Consider the following 20,783-nt stretch of genomic DNA (forward strand, 5'->3'; position numbering starts at 1 on the left):
CTTATATATCAAAGAGTTAGCTACTTTAAACAAGGGCTTAGTTAGCTGAATCTCTCTCTCTCTTGCAGAATTAAGAAAAGACAGAATATAAGTGGAAACTACAGAATGGTAGATCATCATATCAATCCCAACTTCAAGGCTGGAAGCTCATGGGACTTTTCAGGTAAATACCAACTATTGTAAAATAAATCTTGGTACTAAAAATAAGGTAGAACCTCTAGTTATTTAGCCATACGGATATATCTGTAATTTCTAGCCGAGGGTATTGTAGTCCTTTACTTTTTTACCACCAGCTGCTTAGTCGGCTTCTGACTTTAGTTTTGTGTGAGCCATGATTCAAGATTGGATCAGATTTATCAGTTTTGTGTTCAGGTGCAAGTATGTTGACTTTGACAAAACATGGACACCAAGTTTGGTTGGTGGTCATCTGTACAAGTGACCTAGGACAAATTGGGGAACTTTGTTTGCATGCTTATGGTAGGCAAAGGTTAGGAGGATGTGTGGATCTAGGGTTTAGAATTGTATGAGAAAGATATTAGGGCTCAAAATTGGCTAAGGTTTGGTGAGCTTTTTTTATGGCAATTTGATAGAGAACGTACGTGGGGCTTTATGGTTTTGATAGGCAAGAGTAAGGGCTTGACTTGGGGTGAGAAGGAAGGACAAGAGAGAAACTTATAGTGTTCAAGGCTGTATAAACAGTACCACAACAAAGAGAAGAAAAGAAGAGAAAGTGATAGAAAGAACAATAAGGCTAACATGCCTCAATAGGAAAAGCACTCAATTAATATTGGTTAATGAATTGTTATGCCTTTTTATTAACTTCTCTTCCATCAAAGCTGGTCACCTTTTCCAAACCTAGGCATAAGAGAATCAATTCAGATCTCCAAAGCAAAGTATCAACAACTTTATTATGCAATTTCTGCTGCAATCTCGCACTTTTCACAGGCAAAATGCAGTTATATATATATATAGAAAGAGAGAGAGAGAGAGAGAGAGAGAGAGTGTTATACAAGCACCCCAAAATTTTGTAATTTAAGAATGTTATTCTTACTTCTGCAACAATTTCCACTGAACTAACTCCTGTATCTTCTCTTAATTCCCTGATGGCTGCACTTCTAGGATCTTCACCCTCATCGACACCACCCTATTAAATTAAAATTTACAAAACACCAATTATAATCTCACATAAAAAAAATCATATTGTGCAAAAGGGAAACACAGGTTTAGTAAAGACTACCTCAACTTTGATTAGTTTTAGTTCAATAATCACAACCACAAAACATTGACATCTTCATAGTAAAAACTATGATGCTCTTTCTCCCATCACATATTCTATGGAAGACAGAAACAGAAGTCTTAATTTTGGTTTCAAGTCTCCAAAATTTAACTATAAATAACTGCAGACAGGCCTAATTTGATTCAAATATATATCCCCAATTGTTAATAGACCCAGTGGCTGATGCCTTGAAGTGATTGCTTTCATCATGCAATGATAATTGGAGATTTAGTCTCAAGAGATTATAAAACTATATGTAACAGCCTGAAACTTCAATAGTTGTGCAGTTCTAAAATTCTAATACCAACCTAGCACCGACTTCAAGAAACTAAAAGAACAGCTACCATTGCAAAACCACTAAACAAGTTTATAATGAATTCTAACAAAATGATTTTTTTTTATTTTTTATTTTTTGGTACTGAGAAAACAAAATGATTGAACAAATGCATATAAAAGGTTTTGGAAATTTACAGTTACAAAATGTAAAATACAAACTAAATTGCATATGAAATGCATCAGAAACATCAAGAGTAGAATCCTAATAATCACCAAATCACCTCTAAAATTTCTTTCTCACACATAAAATTCTATATTATTTTTATCCTTTGAACAGTTTTGAATGGAGCCTAAGAGGAAGGAAGAAGCAACACTGAGGTGAGGACCCATCCATGCATGTGGATGAAATTCAGACTTTTTTGTCACTTATCAAGAAACTACAAAAAGCAGGCATGGCCCTCACATAAACGTAATTCCACAAAATTGAATGAACCAGTAATTATACCTTGAGAAAAAAGATGAACTCATCAACTTATTCTATGATACCAATCACAATAGGGATAAAGCATTGTGGATGCCATTAACTTTTTGGACAGACTACGGTAATAATTACTATATGCTAGACTTGTTGATGACAAGTTGATGTCTTATTAAATTGCTTTTTGGTACTAAAAAGTACATCAAGTTTGGCAATACTTTATAAAACATACACAGTGGTTTTTTGGATCTGAAATTAGTAGCAAATCTCAACATTTTCTATAAAATACCGCAGCCCTTACATATCCCTTTATGTAAGACACAGGATTCCTGTACATAGCTAAATATGGTAAATTCTTTCTAACTTCTTTGGTCCCCTTTATGACTGATCTGCAATCATCAGAACACCTTCATTTCAACTTCCTAGTTTTTTTTTTTTTTTTTGATAGGTAACTTCCCAGATTGCCTATTTTATTAATTCAGATAATATAATAGGAGCTATGAAGCACGGACATGGATACGGATACGGATACGGGTACAACATGGTGACAAGGCAATTTTTGAAAAATTGGGATGGTATAGCAGGGATACGTATATTAATTAATTATTAAATATATTTTTATTTTTATTTTTAAATATTGTTTGGCATTTATTTTTTCATATAATGTTAAACATATATTAATTTAAGAGCAATAAAGGATAATAAAGGGAATTCATGATTAATGTATGATGATTAGAAATTAGGATACGAACCAAATCTAAAAGAGTATATAAAAGATAACTAGATAAGTGTTCAAGATTAACACTAAAAAGAAATAAAAGATAAGTGTCCTAGCTGTGTCCTACAATTTTTCAAAAAAGGAAAACAGTTACAAAAGTGTCCCAAGCGTGTCGCGTATCCGATACGGGTACGGCACCCCAAATGAAGTGTCTATGCTTTCTAGGATAGGAGGCACCCGCATAGTGCAGGACAAAGAAACAATTAAGCATGTTTACAAAGCTGCAAATAACCCTCAATGTCATTCACAAGTTCTACATTTTCTCCATATATTGGCATATAAAAAACCATATGCTGGCCCCATATGCAGTATTTGCATTCAAATTCAAAATGTTGCAGTTACAAGCACAGATCAGACTTTTCCTTAACAAGTTACACGCTGAGATTAAACATTAAATTTCTACATACAACAGCCATCATAGCCTCCGCTTCAAGCACATACTACAATAAAGTTTGCATTTTAGTTCCAAATTGTGGTCAGAACCTAAACTTGGAATTCCTTTTTGTTGACACAATATCGACACACACATTGTATTTAGCATCCCTTTTGTGTTTGTTGTGGGTCATTATTGTATCACTCAACTCAAGTCACCAACTCCTCACACAAGAAAGATTTGAAACAGTGGTTCCATCTGTTTCAATCAAAAACAAATCAAACTAAAACAATTCCAATAACAATAAAATAAAACATGCTGATTGATGAGACACAATTCATCAACAAAGTCTTACGAAGTTACTTTCTTTCCCAGAAACCCATTTCATCGATGAAAAAACATAAACACCCTTGGAAAGAACATAGGTCCATCAAATACAAATGGGGTCTGTCTATTTCTCATTTTATTTATAAAATATCGCGTATTTTCGCAGCAAGCAAACACAGAAACTTAGTTTCAAAAGCAATCAAATTACAACACCTCAATGTAAAACCAAAAAAAGAACTACCTGCGGCATTTGCCAAGCACTGTTTATATCCAACCTTGAAGCTGCAAAAATCTGCCACAACCAAAAGAAGAATAAGAAAAACATGCAAGTCAATTCAACACATACACATATACATATAAAAACCCATGTACAGAAGAAAGAGATAGATATAACATACCTTTTTGTAAGGATTGATGAGACAAATACCAACGTTTCTCCTGTAACCTTGGGGAGTATAATCCATGGAAGATGATGTATAGGAATAGGAATAGGAAAGTGTATTAGATTTTCAGTTTTTGAAGGGTTTTGGTTATGAAACGAGAGTTGCAGTGACAGGGACTTGAATTTAGGAGAGCTAATAAAGAGGGAGAATCGTTGCATAATAAACTCTCCATCACTCATCCCGTTGCTGTCCTTTGACCGTTGACATGGCAAAACGGTCAGGTCGAGTCAATGGGATCAAAACAGAGAGTAACTTTAAGCGGGTTAGAATTGGGTCAGGCCGTGTCGACTTGAATTTTTTCAATATTTTTTTTTTTTTAAATGCATTACTTTTTTTTTTTTTTTTATCCATGTCAAAAAAGAGTTTTAGTCAAAAAGGAGTTTTAGTCAATAAAATGATATTTGTTCGGTAATTATAAAATTATACAAATTCTAAAATTTCTTTTTAAAATAAAATAACACAAACACGAAAGAGTTTAGTCTACCTTAAAATAAAATTCAAGTAGATCTCAAATTGGATTTTAACTAGAGTTTAATTTTGTACTATGTATCTTATCTAATTCAATGGTATCTTTGGTACACTGAATTTAGATTACATTAGAAATAGTAATAAATACATTTGGAATAGTAATATTTATTACTGGAAATAAAATACATTGTAATGGAAAAACTATTACTACTCTTAAAACTTATTATATGCACTAAGAAATAACTATGACATTTATTTTAAAGAGGAATTGAATTGTAATTACACATGAATAACTATTCTAATAAAAGAGCTATTACAGGATACCAAATATACTCTAAATTATAAAAATTTTGTACCAAGTGAGTTAATTTATGGTAAAAATTGAATTTCAAGTAGATTTATTCTTTTTTTTTTTAAAAAAAAGTAGAGTTTAATTTTGCGTTATGTGTCCTATCAAATATAAGTTTTTAAATTTTTGTACTTAGTGAGCTAATTCAGTGTAAAAAACGAAGAATTCAATATAAATAAACAAAAAAAAAAAAACCTAATCATATATTTAGCTCTATATATAAAATTAGAGAAAGATAGTTTTTTATTTTGTTGAGAAAAAGGTAAGTAATTTTACTGATCTAAATTAAATCGAAATATATTACCCAAATCACTAAATAGTTCTTCTACCATTTGTAAATGAAACTGCTCTTCTAAGAAGGGCACCTGCTAACTTATTTCCTTCTTTTCTCACGTCCTGAAAATAACAATGCTGTAAGGTAGACCCAAGACATCGAATCTCTTCAATAACATGACCATACATCGTGTGACATCTTCCTGGAGCATTCAAGGCCTGGATAACCCGAAGACAATCACCCTCGACCACCACCTTGAAAATACTGAACTCCTTAGCTAACACCACCGCTCGGTTTGCTGCCAAAGCTTCTGCCATCACCGTTTTAAGGCATTGCAATCTTCTGGCTCAAAGCTGCAATAATATTTGTGGAATCCTGGCTGGAACACCACCCCTAAACCTTCCCATCCCAAAATCTCAAAGAAAGCTGCATCAAAATTTGACTTATAAAGATTTTCTGGAGGTGGAGATCAGCGGACTGAGGCGAGTCTAGTAGCCGGTCTTTGATCTTGTTTGTGGGCATCAAAGAACTCCACCACTAAGGCCTTTGCTCCATTACCAACCTCATGAAGTGGCCAAGTTGACTGGTTTTCTCTCATTCTATTGCTCCGCTACTATAAACTCCAGGTAATGGTGGAGAATAGAGCCACGTGAAAGGCTGAACCTTTAAGCAGCACCACCTCAAAAAAATCCACAAAAGCCCTATATCGTTTCTGGCAGTAATTAAGGAGCGAAACTAATATCTGATTTCCACACCGACTGGGCTTTGCCCACACAGCCAAAGGAAAAACTAGTTTGATTGACTGTACATTTATAAGATATTTGTGTGTAACTAAAAATAATTCAAATTTATAAGTTATTTATGTATGTAATATATTATGACTATGTACAGTCCATTACTAACTGGATAATATCATATCATGTCATATACTATATAATAAAAAGTATAAACCAAATTGAAGAAAAATTAAAGATTTTTTTTAAAATAAAAAATTAAATATTATGTATATCACTATATCCTATTATAAATTTATAATTAGAATTTCCAATTGAAGTGTTTGTTGTTATCCATTATAATTAGGATTTCTAATTAACGTATTTGTTGTTATCCCATGAAAAAATGGAATAAAAAAAAAAGCATATATATATATATATTTTTTTTTTTTTAGAATGAAAGCATGCATATTGTTAGAGTCCCATTTGATGTAAAATTTAAATCCTATTAAAAATATAATTGTTAAACAATGTGTTATATTGCCATACTAAAAAAAATAGAGTTAATAATAATAATAATAAAAAGATATGAATAGAATCAAAGGCAAAAAAAAAAAAAAAGGTGATTGATGGTTGAGGCAATAAGGATATAAGATAGATTTCTTTTTTTATAAAGGATATATATTGTTAGAGTCCCATTTGATATAAAATTTAAATCTTATTGAAAATAGTATTGTTAATCAACGTGTTATATTGCCATACTAAAAAAAATAGAATTAATAAAAAAAGAGAGGTCTTATGAATAGAATGAAAGGCAAAAAAAAAAAAAAAAAATGATTGATGGTTGTAAGGAAATAGGATATGATTTTTTTTTTTTTAATTAAAACCTAAATATCAAACGTAGAAAGTTTTAAAAAAAATTTAAAAAAAAAATCACAAAGAACAACACAACTTTATCCTAAGAAATGATAAAACAATAGAAGAAAAGTTGATAAGAACAAATAATATGTTGTATTTATCTAAAAAAATCATTGTAATTAAAATAAAACAAAAACTCCACAAAGAAGAAGAAGTTGTTATCAACATATAACTTTTTCCAAAGAAGTTATAAAATAACTGAAGAAAAGTATAAATAATTATTGTGGGGGGGGGGGGGGGGGGTTAAAAGACCAGTAGGCCCATGTCGATGTCTATATTGGGCCGAAGGCCTAACCCAAGGGAAAAATACCCTCCTCGGTTGCGGGGAGGAAAAGCCCCTCCTCGACACAATGTAGCTGAGGATGGAGGAGGTAACCTGCCACCGGTAGTGACACTTCCTATCATCCCACGAAGCGGGAAAAGTACTAAAACAAAAAAGGACAATGAAACTGTTTAAAAGGAAAGGCTGTCATTATTGTATTCAGTGCTTTATGCCTGACACGGCCATGCTTCTCTGTCTTTACAACCACTCACAGCAACTAAAGGGAGGGGCTGATGGAACAAGTACCTACCCTAAGGACCCCATTCAGGAAGAAGAAAACTACTATAAAAAGGGAGTAAAGAGAGACAGAGAGGGCGGGGCGGAGACCCCCCAACACACCAGAGGCATCAAAAAAAGGCTCCCCATACCGTGCCGAGGACCAATCCCCTCTAATGAATCCAGTCCGTCTCGACCTGATCGTAAAGAGCACCATGATGACCGCTGTTCATACGCTAAAACCTAGCTCTTTGGCCCATTCTCTTCAAATTTATTGTATTGGGCTCACAAGTCCAAGGTCCCATTCATTTTGGGCTTAGCTTTTAGGCTTAGCCTGAAAAATGTGACCCTACAATTATATTTAAGAGAAATCTAATGTGTTTGAATAGCAATTAAAACTAAATTACCGAAAACATGCGTCTACACTATCTTTTGTAACAAAGAAAACTAATTTGTAATAATCTACATCTCATCATCAAGAATAATTTACAGTGTCTAAAATAGCTAAATTAAACTTCTGCCACATGTTTACAATTTAAAAGATTAAATTTTGTAAACTCAATCAGTATCTCTTCCAAAAAAATTGTACGGTTTCTCCATCTTAAAATCTTATATCAATTAGGTTATGTTCCATCTACTATGCATGGGCAAAAATCATTTATTGTATCCAATGAATCTAAGTTATGCCATCACAAAAGGCAGGTACAATCTAGACACAATTTGTAACATTAAAATGGAATGGCAAGGAAATTTGTGTTATTAATAGGTTCGATCTATCACCATATCACAATCTCAGTCCAACAATAAACAACAAAAGTTAGTGATTCTCATACTTTTTTTTTTTTTAATAGGAATTGAAAGCTAGTTCTTAGTACTCTTGAAATAGTGTTGTTTTTCATTATGGAATCAAATATTGTTTAGTTTTATTGGAAAATTGATGCGGTTGAAGAGAATCCTAAAGTTATATTGTTATACAATAACTTTTTTTTCTATTAAGAAAAAATATTTCATTAATTTATTATTTATCAAATGCATTATTATATATTGTATTTAATAAGTTCTTGACCAAAACCGTGCAATGCACGGACATTCAACTAGTGTATATATATATAATCAAAGTTTAGTGAAAATTAATTAAAATCAAAATTGAATTTTGCTTTTGTTAGCTTTCCATACAAATTAAATTGTTTAGATTTTTGCTGTCATTTTTTCTTTGAACTAATGAGTATATTTTTTATACTGTTTCTATTTAGATATTTTGTATGCAAAGATCTTGAACATAATAAACTGTGATTGAGTTGAACGATTTTATGCACCTGTACCCATTTAATTTAGGAGATATTATTGGACTAATTTATTCTTATATTTTGTATTGTATTGTATTTAGTAGTGTAGGGACTGAAATTGTATTGATCCCAAAACCGGGTTGGGCTCAAACGTTAACGACCCAGACAATAAATTTATAGAGCGTGGGTTGAAGAACTAGATTTATCTCAGAAGAAAAACGATTAAACTTAACGATTCAAGATGATATGACGCAGACAAGATTATCTAATTTTGTCCTCGGGACCAACTAGTTTATTTTTGTTCTATGGTTTTCTTCAAGAAGTCTATTGTATAAGGGTTCCAATCCCCCTTTCAGTGCATTCTTCCAGGTTATATACTACAGTCTTCTTGTCATCCTTACCACACACGTGTATGCTAGATTAGGGGGATTCCTTCCTGTCCCATCCAACACTTTCTGGAACCATCAACCAGTAGCTGTAAGGCTGCTTGATCACTGTTTAGGCATCACTTCCACATTAATGCGGCCAGAGAGTTGGTTGAGAGACAATTAATTCGAAAGTCACAGCCTTTGAAGATATTTGTCTGCCTTTTTATCCTTATCCCTGATCCAATGTCCCACTCTCAGCTGTGACGTAGTCCCGAAGTAAGTTCGTGATGATAAGGTACTCAGATTCATCTTGGATACATGTTGCCGAGGATACTGTTGTCCTCGGACACTTATTAGACCCATCTCACATTGCCTCTACTCCTCTCTTAGCTTTATTCTACTCATAGCCTTATTTGGGCCTCCTCGAATGGTCCAACATCCTCGGATAGGGCCATAGGCCCAGTTAATACCGCTTTTAACAATACTTCCTGAGTAGCTGGCCCCCACAATAGCCCCTCAAAATCTTGCTTTTTGATTCCTCGGAAGAAAAGGATGATTTTGATGTCCTTATTATGTCTCGTTTTCGGCTTCACTCCATATTTCCGACCTCCTTCATGTCTTTTGATATACTTTGGATACGTTCCTGACGCTTTGGCGTCCAAGGCGTGCCCAGCATTAAATTTTGGCGACGTCCCTGTCTCCCATGTTCAACAGCAAGATGTAAATCAAACAATGGGAGGCTTTTCTTGTTTTACGAGCGAGAACTTTCCCGCTTGTAACTTCTGAGCCAATATAAATAGTTTTTCAAATCAACTCTCTCTCCTACATTCATCAATCACACAATCCTAGAGCTTATACATTGAACCTGTTACTTTCCTTCGTTTCCCTATGCGTCTACAAATACTAGACTCTTGTCCGAGGACTCTCTTTCAAACCTGTAAGTCTTCTTGAAACCTCTTTTTAACTTCTATCTTAAACTTATTGATTTTTCTTCAAAACCCTTTAGGAGAATGGGTAAATTCGAAGATCTGGTTAAATCCGAGGTGGGTATGAGAAGTTTTCGGGCCAAATATAGGATTCCACCAACTGTGGGTATGAGATATGCTGCCTAAGGGGAATGGGTTGGCAATAGGAGAACAGAGGAGGTAGTCATTCCCATGATCGCCTTCATAGAAGGTGGGATGACCATTCCCATGGGCCCTATTACTAGAAGCTATCTTAGATTTTTTAGGTTGTCTCCCACACAGTGTGCCCCAAACATGTTTAGGGTCCTAGGAAGTATAAAAGCCTTAAATGAGGGAATGAACTTGAACCTGACCCATCATGATGTAAACTGGGTGTATAATCTACATAATTTGACGGGGCAAGGATACTACCTCAAATCGAGGTATCTTGCAGTAAGGCTAATCTAGTGCCTTCCCACTTCAAACAAAAATTTAAAGGAGGACTTCCTTATTTTTTCCGGGGAATGGCACGATAGCTTGTCTTGCCCAACGGAGGAGGGAGTACCAGGTGGTAGTATAGCCATGGACTCATGAGTTTTAGTTTACATCTTTTCTTTGTTTGTTCCATGTTTCAATACCTTTGTTTCTCATGAAACTTTCCTTTAATTCAATGACTTTACAGATAGGCGTTATACTAAGCCCAACCTCCGCCTAGTCAACAAAGCGAGTTTGGATAGGGTGTTGCGAGCTAAAATATACGTGAACGAAGCTGACAATCAACTCCGAGCAACCCACTTAATCCTCAGATACACACCTCTCTCATTCGCCTTTCAAGCTCCCCAATACGTAATTAAAGCTCGTGATCCTCGGCTCCAACATATTAGCGTTGCCTACAAGGGGTTTGTCGTTCCAGAAGGTGTACCACTTTCTAGAGATACCCCCCGCACTCAACCTCTTTTTGTTGCCATGGTCTCAGCAGGAGCCTCTTCATCCCAACTTGCCCTTTGGGAAGAGGAAGTAGAAGAGAAAGAGGAAAAAGAAAAAAAGGATGAAGAAAAAGAAAATCCATAGGAAGTTGTAGAAGTGTCAAACTCCTCGGACGACTTCGAGATTTTTAATCAAACTATAAACTCCGAGGAAGATCTTGACAAAATAGGTGTACAAAGGAAGCCCCAGAAAAGTCTAATGGAGCTAATAGAGAATCAGCGTGGGAAGAGTGCACCGGGGAGATCCACGCAGTCTTAGATTCCTCCTCCTCCTACCAAGTCTCCTCCTCCCGCTCCTTACCAACCTTCTCACCAACCTCCCCAGCCGGTTCGAGCTGAAGCTGCCGATTTGAAAAGGCGAAGGGAGTAGAAAGGGAAGGACGTGGTAGATACCGAAAAATCTCGTCCGACCCGTGAGGAAAAGGACCAACGTGCTGCAAAGCAGCAGAAGACTAGCCATACTTCACAGCGAGGCCAGGAGAGGTTGGACACTCAACCTCCTAAGCCACAAGCTTGGCTGCCGGCACCCATGTACGGCGGGGAGCCCCTAAGAGATGATGCATCAATTAGGGACTTCACCGGTGGCATTGGGTGCCACATAGCCTCGGCTGTAAAGGAGGCCTTATTACTTCCAAAGGATATGGCCAAACTAAGGAATGTAAGGAAGAATGAACTCATCCTTAACAATAAGAGATACTTGGGAATGGTATAGTGCTAACTCTCTTCTTTTTCTTTTTGCGATCATTATTCACGAATGTGTGCTTTCTACTGACTATTGTGTTGACTTCTTCCTTTTGGGTTATCCAAAACACTTTTAAACTGGATGAAATGTTCAATAACTGTCAGTAATAGTTAAAGGATGAAAGGAAGAAGCGGGCGTCTGCCGTACAAACGTTAACCATATCCGAGCACAATCTAGCAGACGCGAGGAAAAAATTAATTGCTGAGGAGTAAGCTCGCAAAAGCGCTGACTCGGCCTTGGAAGGCGCACAAAGGCAAGCCGAGGATCAGAGGAAGCGCCTGCGCGAGGCAAACGAAGAATTGAAGGCTGCCAAGGATCAAATGGCCGCCCTTAAAAAGCAATTAGAGGAGGCTCAAAAGTTAAAAGACCAAGCTGAAAAATCTAGGGAGGAGACTGAGAAGGCAAAGGCTGAGGCCAAGCAGGCAACGAATGATGCCGAACAGAAAGGTTACGACCTTGGGGTGGCCGAGACAAAGGAAAATCTCAGGGCAGAGGTGCCAATGGTGTGCCGCATTTACTGCGCCTAAACTTGGAATGAAGCCCTTAACCGAGCTGGGGTTGAGGCTTCATCTGAGTTGAGGAAGGCAGAGAATGTGTTCTATCCTACTGCGATCCGCGCCTCGGATCCTCCATCCACTCAAGCCGAGGTGACTTAAACAACTACTGATCCCAATCAAGGAACTCCGCCTCAGAACCCTTCTCCTCCTGGCCAACAAGAACCAGCCAAAGAGACCAGTGCCCCCCAAGAAGCATCATTGGATAAAGCTGCAGCCGCCCCTGAGGTAGGGGTAGTCTCTCAAGGCTTTCAGCAAGATCTGGCTTCTACAGTCATGCCAGCTGAGGGGGCTGCTAAGGACAAAGAGGGAGTAACTATCTCTAAGGCAGACAAACCGGCCAACCAGACTTCCAAGCTTCAGATTAAGCTGAAAAAATAGGCTTTATTTTGTGATTTAATTAGAACTTTTTGTAAGGGATTTCGTTTCCATTTCATGTTTTTTTTTTTTTTTTTTTTATTTTATAGACGCACCTTAATGAAGTATGCATTTTTACTTTTTGGAATTTATTTGAGTTGATGTTTATCTCATTTTTGCATTGCCCATTTTGTCATTTTGGTTTGGGTGGTTTCACCTTGATTGTTCTTTGCTTATACAAGAGAAAAAATACAACTTACACATATTAACAGTTGGCAGCCAAAATAGATGATAACCATTAAGACCATGACATCTCACAGATACATTTCGTATAGGCATATATATCCATTCTAGTAAGCTGAAACTTAAAGAAGTGTTCAAAAGTCCTATTAGGACTTATTATCTTCAATAGATAATTAAGACCCTGCGATCCGAGGACGGAACCTGAGGGTTTATTATTTTGAAGTGCCCAAGTTAATGCGGCACCAACATTTCAACAACAAGAGGCTATATTAGTTTCCATTGAACCCATTTAATGCTTCAATAGATGTCATAGGGTATTAATTTCCACTAAATTTGTGGTTCGAGGACCTGACATAACTTAGTTTCTGTTTAATACTTCACAAGATGTCATAGGGTATTAATTTCCACTAAGTTTATGGTCTGAGGACCCGACATAAATTAGTTTTTGTTTAATACTTCACAAAATGTCATAGGGTATAAATTTCCACTAAGTTTGTGGTCCGAGGACCCGACATAACTTAGTTTCTGTTTAATACTTCACAAGATGTCATAGGGTATTAATTTCCACTAAGTTTGTGGTCCGAGGACCCGACATAACTTACTTTCTGTTTAATACTTCACAAGATGTCATAGGGTATTAATTTCCACTAAGTTTGTGGTCTGAGGACCTAACATAACCTAATTTCTGTTTAATACTTCACAAGATGTCATAGGGTATTAATTTCCACTAAGTTTGTAGTCTGAGGACCTGATATAACTTAGTTTCTGTTTAATACTTCACAAGATGTCATAGGGTATTAATTTCCACTAAGTTTGTGGTCCGAGGACCCGACATAACTTACTTTCTGTTTAATACTTCACAAGATGTCATAGGGTATTAATTTCCACTAAGTTTGTGGTCTGAGGACCTGACATAACTTAGTTTCTGTTTAATACTTCACAAGATGTCATAGGGTATTAATTTCCACTAAGTTTGTGGTCCGAGGACCCGACATAACTTAGTTTCTCTTTAATACTTCACAAGATGTCATAGGGTATTAATTTCCACTATGTTTGTGATTCGAGGACCTGACATAACCTAGTTTCTATTTAATACTTCACAAGATGTCATATGGTATTAATTTCCACTAAGTTTGTGGTCCGAGAACCTGACATAACTTAGTTTCTGTTTAATACTTCACAAGATGTCATAGGGTATTAATTTCCACTAAGTTTGTGGTTCGAGGACCTGACATAACCTAGTTTCTATTTAATACTTCACAAGATGTCATAGGGTATTAATTTCCACTAAGTTTGTGGTTCGAAGACCTGACATAACTTAATTTATGTTTAATACTTCACAAGATGTCATAGGGTATTAATTTCCACTAAGTTTGTGGTCTGAGTACCGGACATAACCTAGTTTCTGTTTAATACTTCACAAGATGTCATAGGGTATTAATTTCCACTAAGTTTGTGGTCCGAGGACTAGACATAACTTAGTTTCTGTTTAATACTTCACAAGATGTAGAAACACAAGATGCATGATCAGCATAAATTAAAAGAAACCCAAACTAAATCACTTTTATTAATAATAATACCTCTTGAGATTGTTTACATTCCAAGGATGGAGTACAGTTTTTTCATCTAGATCTTCCAGATAATAGGCTTCTATTCCGGCTACTGATGTAATCTGATAAGGCCCTTCCCAATTAGGCCCCAATTTTCCCCAAGCTGGATTCTTGGCGGTTCCCAGAACTTTCCTCAACACCAGATCTCCTACAGTTAACGGCCTCAGCTTTACAGTAGTATCATAGCCTTGCTTGAGTTTATGCTGGTAGTAAGCCAATTGGACCATTGCATTCTCCCTTCGCTCTTCGATCAAGTCTAAACTTTTCCCCAACAGCCCATCGTTACCGTCCGAGGTAAATGTACTAGTCCTTAACATTGGGAATCCAGTTTCCAGAGGGATAATGGCCTCGGCTCTATAGGTCATGGAAAAAGGAGTCTCTCTTGTTGATCATCGTGGCATTGTTCGATAGGTCCAAAGAACATATGGCAATTCCTCCACCGATTTTCCTTTTGCATCATCCAGCCTCTTCTTAAGTCCATTGACTATTACTTTGTTAACAGCTTCAACCTGCCCATTCCCTTGAGAATAGGCCGGAGTGGAATATCTATTCTTTATCCCTAAGTCTGAACAGTATTGTTTGAAGGTCTTGCTATCAAATTGAAGGCCATTATCCGAGATAAGGGTGTGTGGAGTTCCGAACCGCATCACGATATTCCTCCAGACAAACTTCTTAACATCTACATCTCTAATGTTAGCCAAAGGTTCAGCTTCGACCCACTTAGTGAAATAATCCATGACCAACAGATACTTTTTGTTTCCTAATACTTTAGGAAAAGGGCCTACAATATCTAACCACCATTGAGCGAAAGGCCAAGGGCTGGACAGAGGGTTAAGAATTCCTCCAAGCTGGTGGATGTTTGGAACGAACCTCTGACACTGGTCACATTTTCTAACGTACTCATGCGCTTTCTTTTGCATATTCGACCACCAATATCCTTGAGTGATGGCCCTGTGTGATAGGGATCTTCCCCCCGTGTGACTTCCACAAATTCCTTCATGCAACTCCTCTAAAAGTGGCTCTGACATCTCGGGGTATACACAAAGCAGATAAGGCCCAGAAAAAGAACGTTTGTACAATTTTTCGTCCTCGAATAACCAAAACCGAGGAGCTTTCCTCCGTATTTTCTCGGCTTCTATTTTCCTTTTAGGCAAGGTGTCACTTTCGAGGAATTTTAGTATGGGGTCCATCCAGCTCGGCGTTAGGTTGACTTGATGAACCTGAAGCGCGTCCTTCCCTGCTGGGGTGGGGATGCACAAATCCTCAATGATTATGACCCGGGACAAATTCCGTGCTGAGGAGGTGGCAAGGGTTGCCAGGGAATCGACGTGGGTATTTTCACCTCGAGGTATATGTGATAAGTCAAAAGACTCAAATTCCGCTTGCACACGCCTGACTTGACCCAGATACTCCTGCATTCTGGCATCTCGGGCTTCCAGTTCCCCTTTCACCTGGCCGACTATTAATCTTGAATCCGAGAATACTTCCACTACTTTTCCACCCATTTTCTGGACCATACTCATTCCCATCAACAAAGCTTCATACTCGGCTTCGTTGTTAGTAGCTGAAAATCCCAGCCTTAAGGACTTTTCAATGATGATCTTTTCGGGGGATACCAGCACTAGCCCCACTCCCGCTCCCCGTTGATTTGCTACACCATCTACATACATTTTCCAAGAGGAGACATCCTGCGTGGAAATCAGGCCAACCGACTTTTCATCCATGTCATGTTGCTTTATCTCAGTTTCTTCTGGGAGCTCGGCGAACTCGGCTACCAAATCGACAAGGACCTGGCCTTTCACAGAGGTGCGGGGCATGTATTTGATGTCAAAAGCTCCTAGGATCATGCCCCACTTAGCAATCCTCCCCGTATAATCTGCGCTTCTAAGTATAGACTTGAGTGGCAGCTGAGTTAGGACTACTACGATATGCGCTTGAAAGTAATGTGAGAGTTTGCGAGTCGCATGGACTACTGCCAATATGGCCTTTTATAGGGATAAGTATTGCACCTCAGCTTCATGGAGTGACTTACTCACGTAATAAATGGCCTTTGAACACCACTATCTTCTCGTATTAAGAAAAAACTAACTGCATGAGGGGCAACTGCCAGGTAAGCAAACAGGACCTCGTCTACCTCAGGGTTGGACATGATAGGCGGCCGTGACAGTTACTCTTTCAACTGTTGAAATGCTACGGTGCATTCCTCGGTCCACTCAAATCCCTTCCATTTATGCAGTAACCGGAAGAAGAGTCTACATCTATCAGCTGACCGGGAGATAAATCGGTTCAAAGCAGCAGTCATTCCTATCAGTTTCTGCACCTCTTTCGGATTCCGAGGTACTTGTAAATCGTTAATGGCCTTAATCTGGTCTGGATTCACCTCAATTCCCCTATGAGTCACCATGTACCCTAAGAACTTTCCAGAACTCACACCAAAGGAACACTTTGAGGCATTCAGACGTAACTTATGCTCTCTCAGGATTCCAAAAATACTAGCAAGATCTTCGACATGCTCGGACACCACTTTACTCTTCACCACCATATCATCGATATAGACTTCAATGTTTCTGCCCAGTTGTGATTCGAACATTTTAGTCATCATCCGTTGGTAAGTAGACCCCACATTTTTCAATCCAAAGGGCATTACTTTATAATGATAATTTCCGATGGGGGTGATAAAAGTTGTCTTCTCTTGGTCGTCCAATGCTAGCGGTATTTGGTGATATCCTTGAAAGGCATCCAAAAAACTCATCCGAGAATGACCAACTGTTGCATCCACCAGCTGGTCTATCTTCAGCATAGGGAAAGGATCCTTGGGGCAAGCCTTATTAAGGTCCGTGAAGTCCACGCACACTTGCCACTTCCCAGTTTTCTTCTTCACCACTACTGTGTTGGCTAACCATTGAGGATAAAAAACTTCCTTGATAGCCCCGGCTTGCTTGAGCTTGGCCACTTCACTCCTAACAGCTTCAGCGTGCTCCTTTGACGGTCGCTGAGGTGGCTGTCTCTTCGGAACAATGGAAGGATTCACATTGAGTTGATGACAAATGAAGTTCGGATCTATACCCGGGGCTTCGTATGGACTCCAGGCGAACAGGTCGATATTCTCTCTGAGGAATTTTACCAGCTGCTCCTTTTCTCGCGAAGGCAGTTTAGCCCCAACCTGGAAGAATTTCTCAGGATCATCAGCAATAATTACCCTCTCCAGATCTTCACATTTTGCCTCATCAACAAGTGCGTTTAAGGGTAATGTTGGGGCTGTTAATTGCTATAAACCATTATCGGCAGTTGCCGAGGTCTCCGCTTCTGGCCGGTGTTAAATAGCCACCACCAGGCATTGCCGAGCTGCAACCTGACTTCCTACTATCTCCAAAACTTGGCCTCCGGATGGGTACTTTACCTTCTGGTGTAGGGTGGAAGAGACCGCCCCCAGGGTATGGAGCCAGAGTCGGTCCATAATAGCCGTGTATGGAGAGAAAACATCCATGACGATGAAGTCCACCTTCACCATGTCCGTACCGACCTGCACAGGTAGCCTTATCTGACCTTTTAGGATTACCATTCTTCCTTCAAAACTTACCAGGGGTGAACTGTAAGTTGTCAAATGCTCAGGCCTCAAACCTAGCCCCTTGTATAAGTCAGGGTACATTATATCCGCAGCACTACCCTAGTCAACCATTACCCTTCTCACATCGTACCCACCGATTCTCAGCGTGACCACCAGAGCATCATCATGTGGCTGTATGGTTCCTACTTTGTCTTCATCTGAAAAACCCAAAACCAGCGGGATGTTCATCCTAGCTCTTTTTGACGTTGAGCTACACTCCTCGGCTGGAGATCGAGATATCGACAGTACCCTGGAAGGATAAAAGCCAGTTCTCCCCGGAGCAGCAAAAATAACGTTTATTGTGCCAAGGGGGAATCTTGGAGAAGCATCTCCCCGCATCTCCGAGCCTACTTGGCCTATCTAACCGCTAAAGTGATGCAAAAGTTGCTTTAACCTCCCTTCTCAGACTAGTTGCTCCAAATGGTCCCATAAATTCCTGCAATCATCAGCCGTATGCCCATGATCTTGATGATAGTGGCAATAAAGATTCAGGTTGCGTCTGGTAGGCTCTCCTGCCATCTTGTTGGGCCACTTAAAAAATGGTTCATTCTTAATCTTCTCCAGCACCTATTGTACCGGTTCCCGGACTACGACATTAACCACCTGGGCGTTGGCAAAGCCTGACTACCCTGTATAGTCTTTCCGAGGTTGGTTGTTATTGTACCGGTCCGACCTGAAATCCCTCCTCTCCTGAGGGATTACCTTAGCCTTTCCTTTTCCCTGCAGTTGGTCTTGTTCTACTCTTCTATACTTATCAATCCGATCCATTAATTGTTGCACGCTAGTGACTGGTTTACCAGTTAAAGATTTCCTCAAATCATGCTCGGCTGGAAGGTCGGCCTTGAATGTACTTATAGCCACGTCGTCATACTCTCCCTCTATCTCATTAAACATTTCCCAGTATCTATCCGAATATGTCTTAAGAGTCTCACCCTCTCGTATGGACATAGACAACAAGGACCCCAAAGGCCGAGGAACCCTGCTACAGGTAATAAAGCGAACGCCAAAAGCCCGGGTCAGTTTCTTGAAAGAATCAATAGAATCAGCCTTTAAGCCGTTGAACCATCTCATCACCACCGGGCCCAAACTTGATGGAAAAACTTTACACATCAAAGCTTCATCTCTAGAGTAGATAGCCATCTTTTGGCTGAAATGGCTAACGTGTTCTACCGGGTCCGTCCGGCCATTGTATAGGGTGAATGTAGGCTGATGAAATCGACGAGGAAGGTTTGCATCCTCTATATTCCTCATGAAGGGTGATTTGGCAACTTGGCTTAATGCTTTGTTCATAACGTCATTCCCCGAGCTTCGGCGAGATGGACTTTTGTACCTACGTCGATAGTGATACTCCTCTTCATAGGAAAAAGTCTCACTGGGCGGAGTTCTGGATCTTTGTCTATAACTAGCACCATATGTCTCTTCGAAGGATGGCTTGAAGCTGGGTGGGGAACGTCTTCGTCGCGAGTGATGCAACTCCTTTTTCAATTCGTCGATCTCACGTTGCATGTCTCTGTCATTCTTTGCATGGGAGACATGACTCTTCCCCCGAGACTGGCCTTTGCTGGTATGAGTCGTGCGTACATTTTCCTCACGGCCCTCTCTCCTTTCGAGACTATGGTGTGGATCGCCATGCTGGGAGCCCCTTGACTCCACTTGGCGTGGCCCAATATCTATCTGGTACGGTCCTACTGTTATCTGGTGTGGACCTGTTTCTTCCATCATGAACGTTGTAATCGAATTTCCTTTGGCCTAGATCAAGCTCTTCCCACAGACGGCGCCAATTGTAGGGACTGAAATTGTATTGATCCCAAAACCGAGTTGGGCTCAAACGTTAACGACCCAAACAATAAATTTGTAGAGCGTGGGTTGAAGAACTAGTTTATCCCAGAAAAAAAACGATTAAACTTAACGATTCAAGATGATATGACGCAGACAAGATTATCTAATTTTGTCCTCGGGACCAACTAGTTTATTTTTGTTCTATGGTTTTCTTCAAGAAGTCTATTGTATCAGGGTTCCAATCCCTCTTTCAGTGCATTCTTCCAGGTTATATACTGCAATCTTCGTGTCATCCTTATCACACACGTGTATGCTAGATTAGGGGGATTCCTTCCTGTCCCATCCAACACTTCCTAAAACCATCAACCAGTAGCTGTAAGGCTGCTCGATCACTGTTCAGGCATCACTTCCACATTCATGCGGCCAGAGAGTTGGTTGAGAGACAATTAATGCGGAAGTCGCAGCCTTTGAAGATATTTGTCTGCCTTTTTTTCCTTATCCTTGATCCAATGTCCCACTCTCAGCTGTGACGTAGTCCCGAAGTAAGTTCGTGATAATAAGGTACTCAGATTCATCTCGGATTCATGTTGCTGAGGATACTGTTGTCCTCGGACACTTATTGGACCCATCTCACATTACCTCTACTCCTCTCTTAGCTTTATTCTACTCAGCCTTATTTGGGCCTCCTCGGATGGTCCAACATCCTCGGATAGGGCCATAGGCCTAGTTAATACCGCTTTTAACAATACTTCCTGAATAACTGTCCCCCACAAGTAGAATTACACAGACCATGATTATAAATTAATATTGTATGTATGGTATCCATTAGTGATTTGCAAAATTATATACATAATAGCAGTATACACAAAATTATATACATAATGACTTAAATTAACACAGCACGCAAACACAGCAATTTAATTTCCAAATTCCAAAGCAATCGAATTATAGTACTCAAAAAAAATTATCAAAGGAAACAAAAATATAAAAGAATTCACATGCGACATTTGCCAAGCATTGGGTTTATTTAGCCTTGAAGCTGCAAAATTCTGCAGCTCAAAAAAAAAAAAAATACATATAATGATATAAATGCACA

General features: G+C 38.7%; 1 protein-coding gene across 4 annotated transcripts in view; it reads right to left on the reverse strand.

Annotated features, from left to right (window-relative positions):
- The window catches only part of LOC126722225 (nudix hydrolase 26, chloroplastic-like), a 32,445-nt gene that overhangs the window by 3,595 nt on the left and 8,067 nt on the right, over positions 1-20,783 (reverse strand). Inside the window, exons 1-3 of one of the 4 annotated variants that reach the window (XM_050425380.1) lie at positions 3,907-4,151; positions 3,750-3,800; positions 1,052-1,144 (exon numbers count right to left, since the gene is read on the reverse strand). The exons of 2 other annotated variants lie outside the window; for them this stretch is intronic. In XM_050425380.1, coding sequence (XP_050281337.1) covers positions 1,052-1,144; positions 3,750-3,800; positions 3,907-3,972 — 210 coding nt within the window. In that variant the 5' untranslated portion in view covers positions 3,973-4,151. Of the gene's footprint in view, positions 1-1,051; positions 1,145-3,749; positions 3,801-3,906; positions 4,152-20,783 lie in introns of those variants that run through there. One more of the 4 variants, XM_050425378.1, reaches the window with a different exon arrangement.

This window comes from Quercus robur, chromosome 4, assembly GCF_932294415.1.
Source record: "Quercus robur chromosome 4, dhQueRobu3.1, whole genome shotgun sequence".
Lineage (NCBI taxonomy): Eukaryota > Viridiplantae > Streptophyta > Magnoliopsida > Fagales > Fagaceae > Quercus > Quercus robur.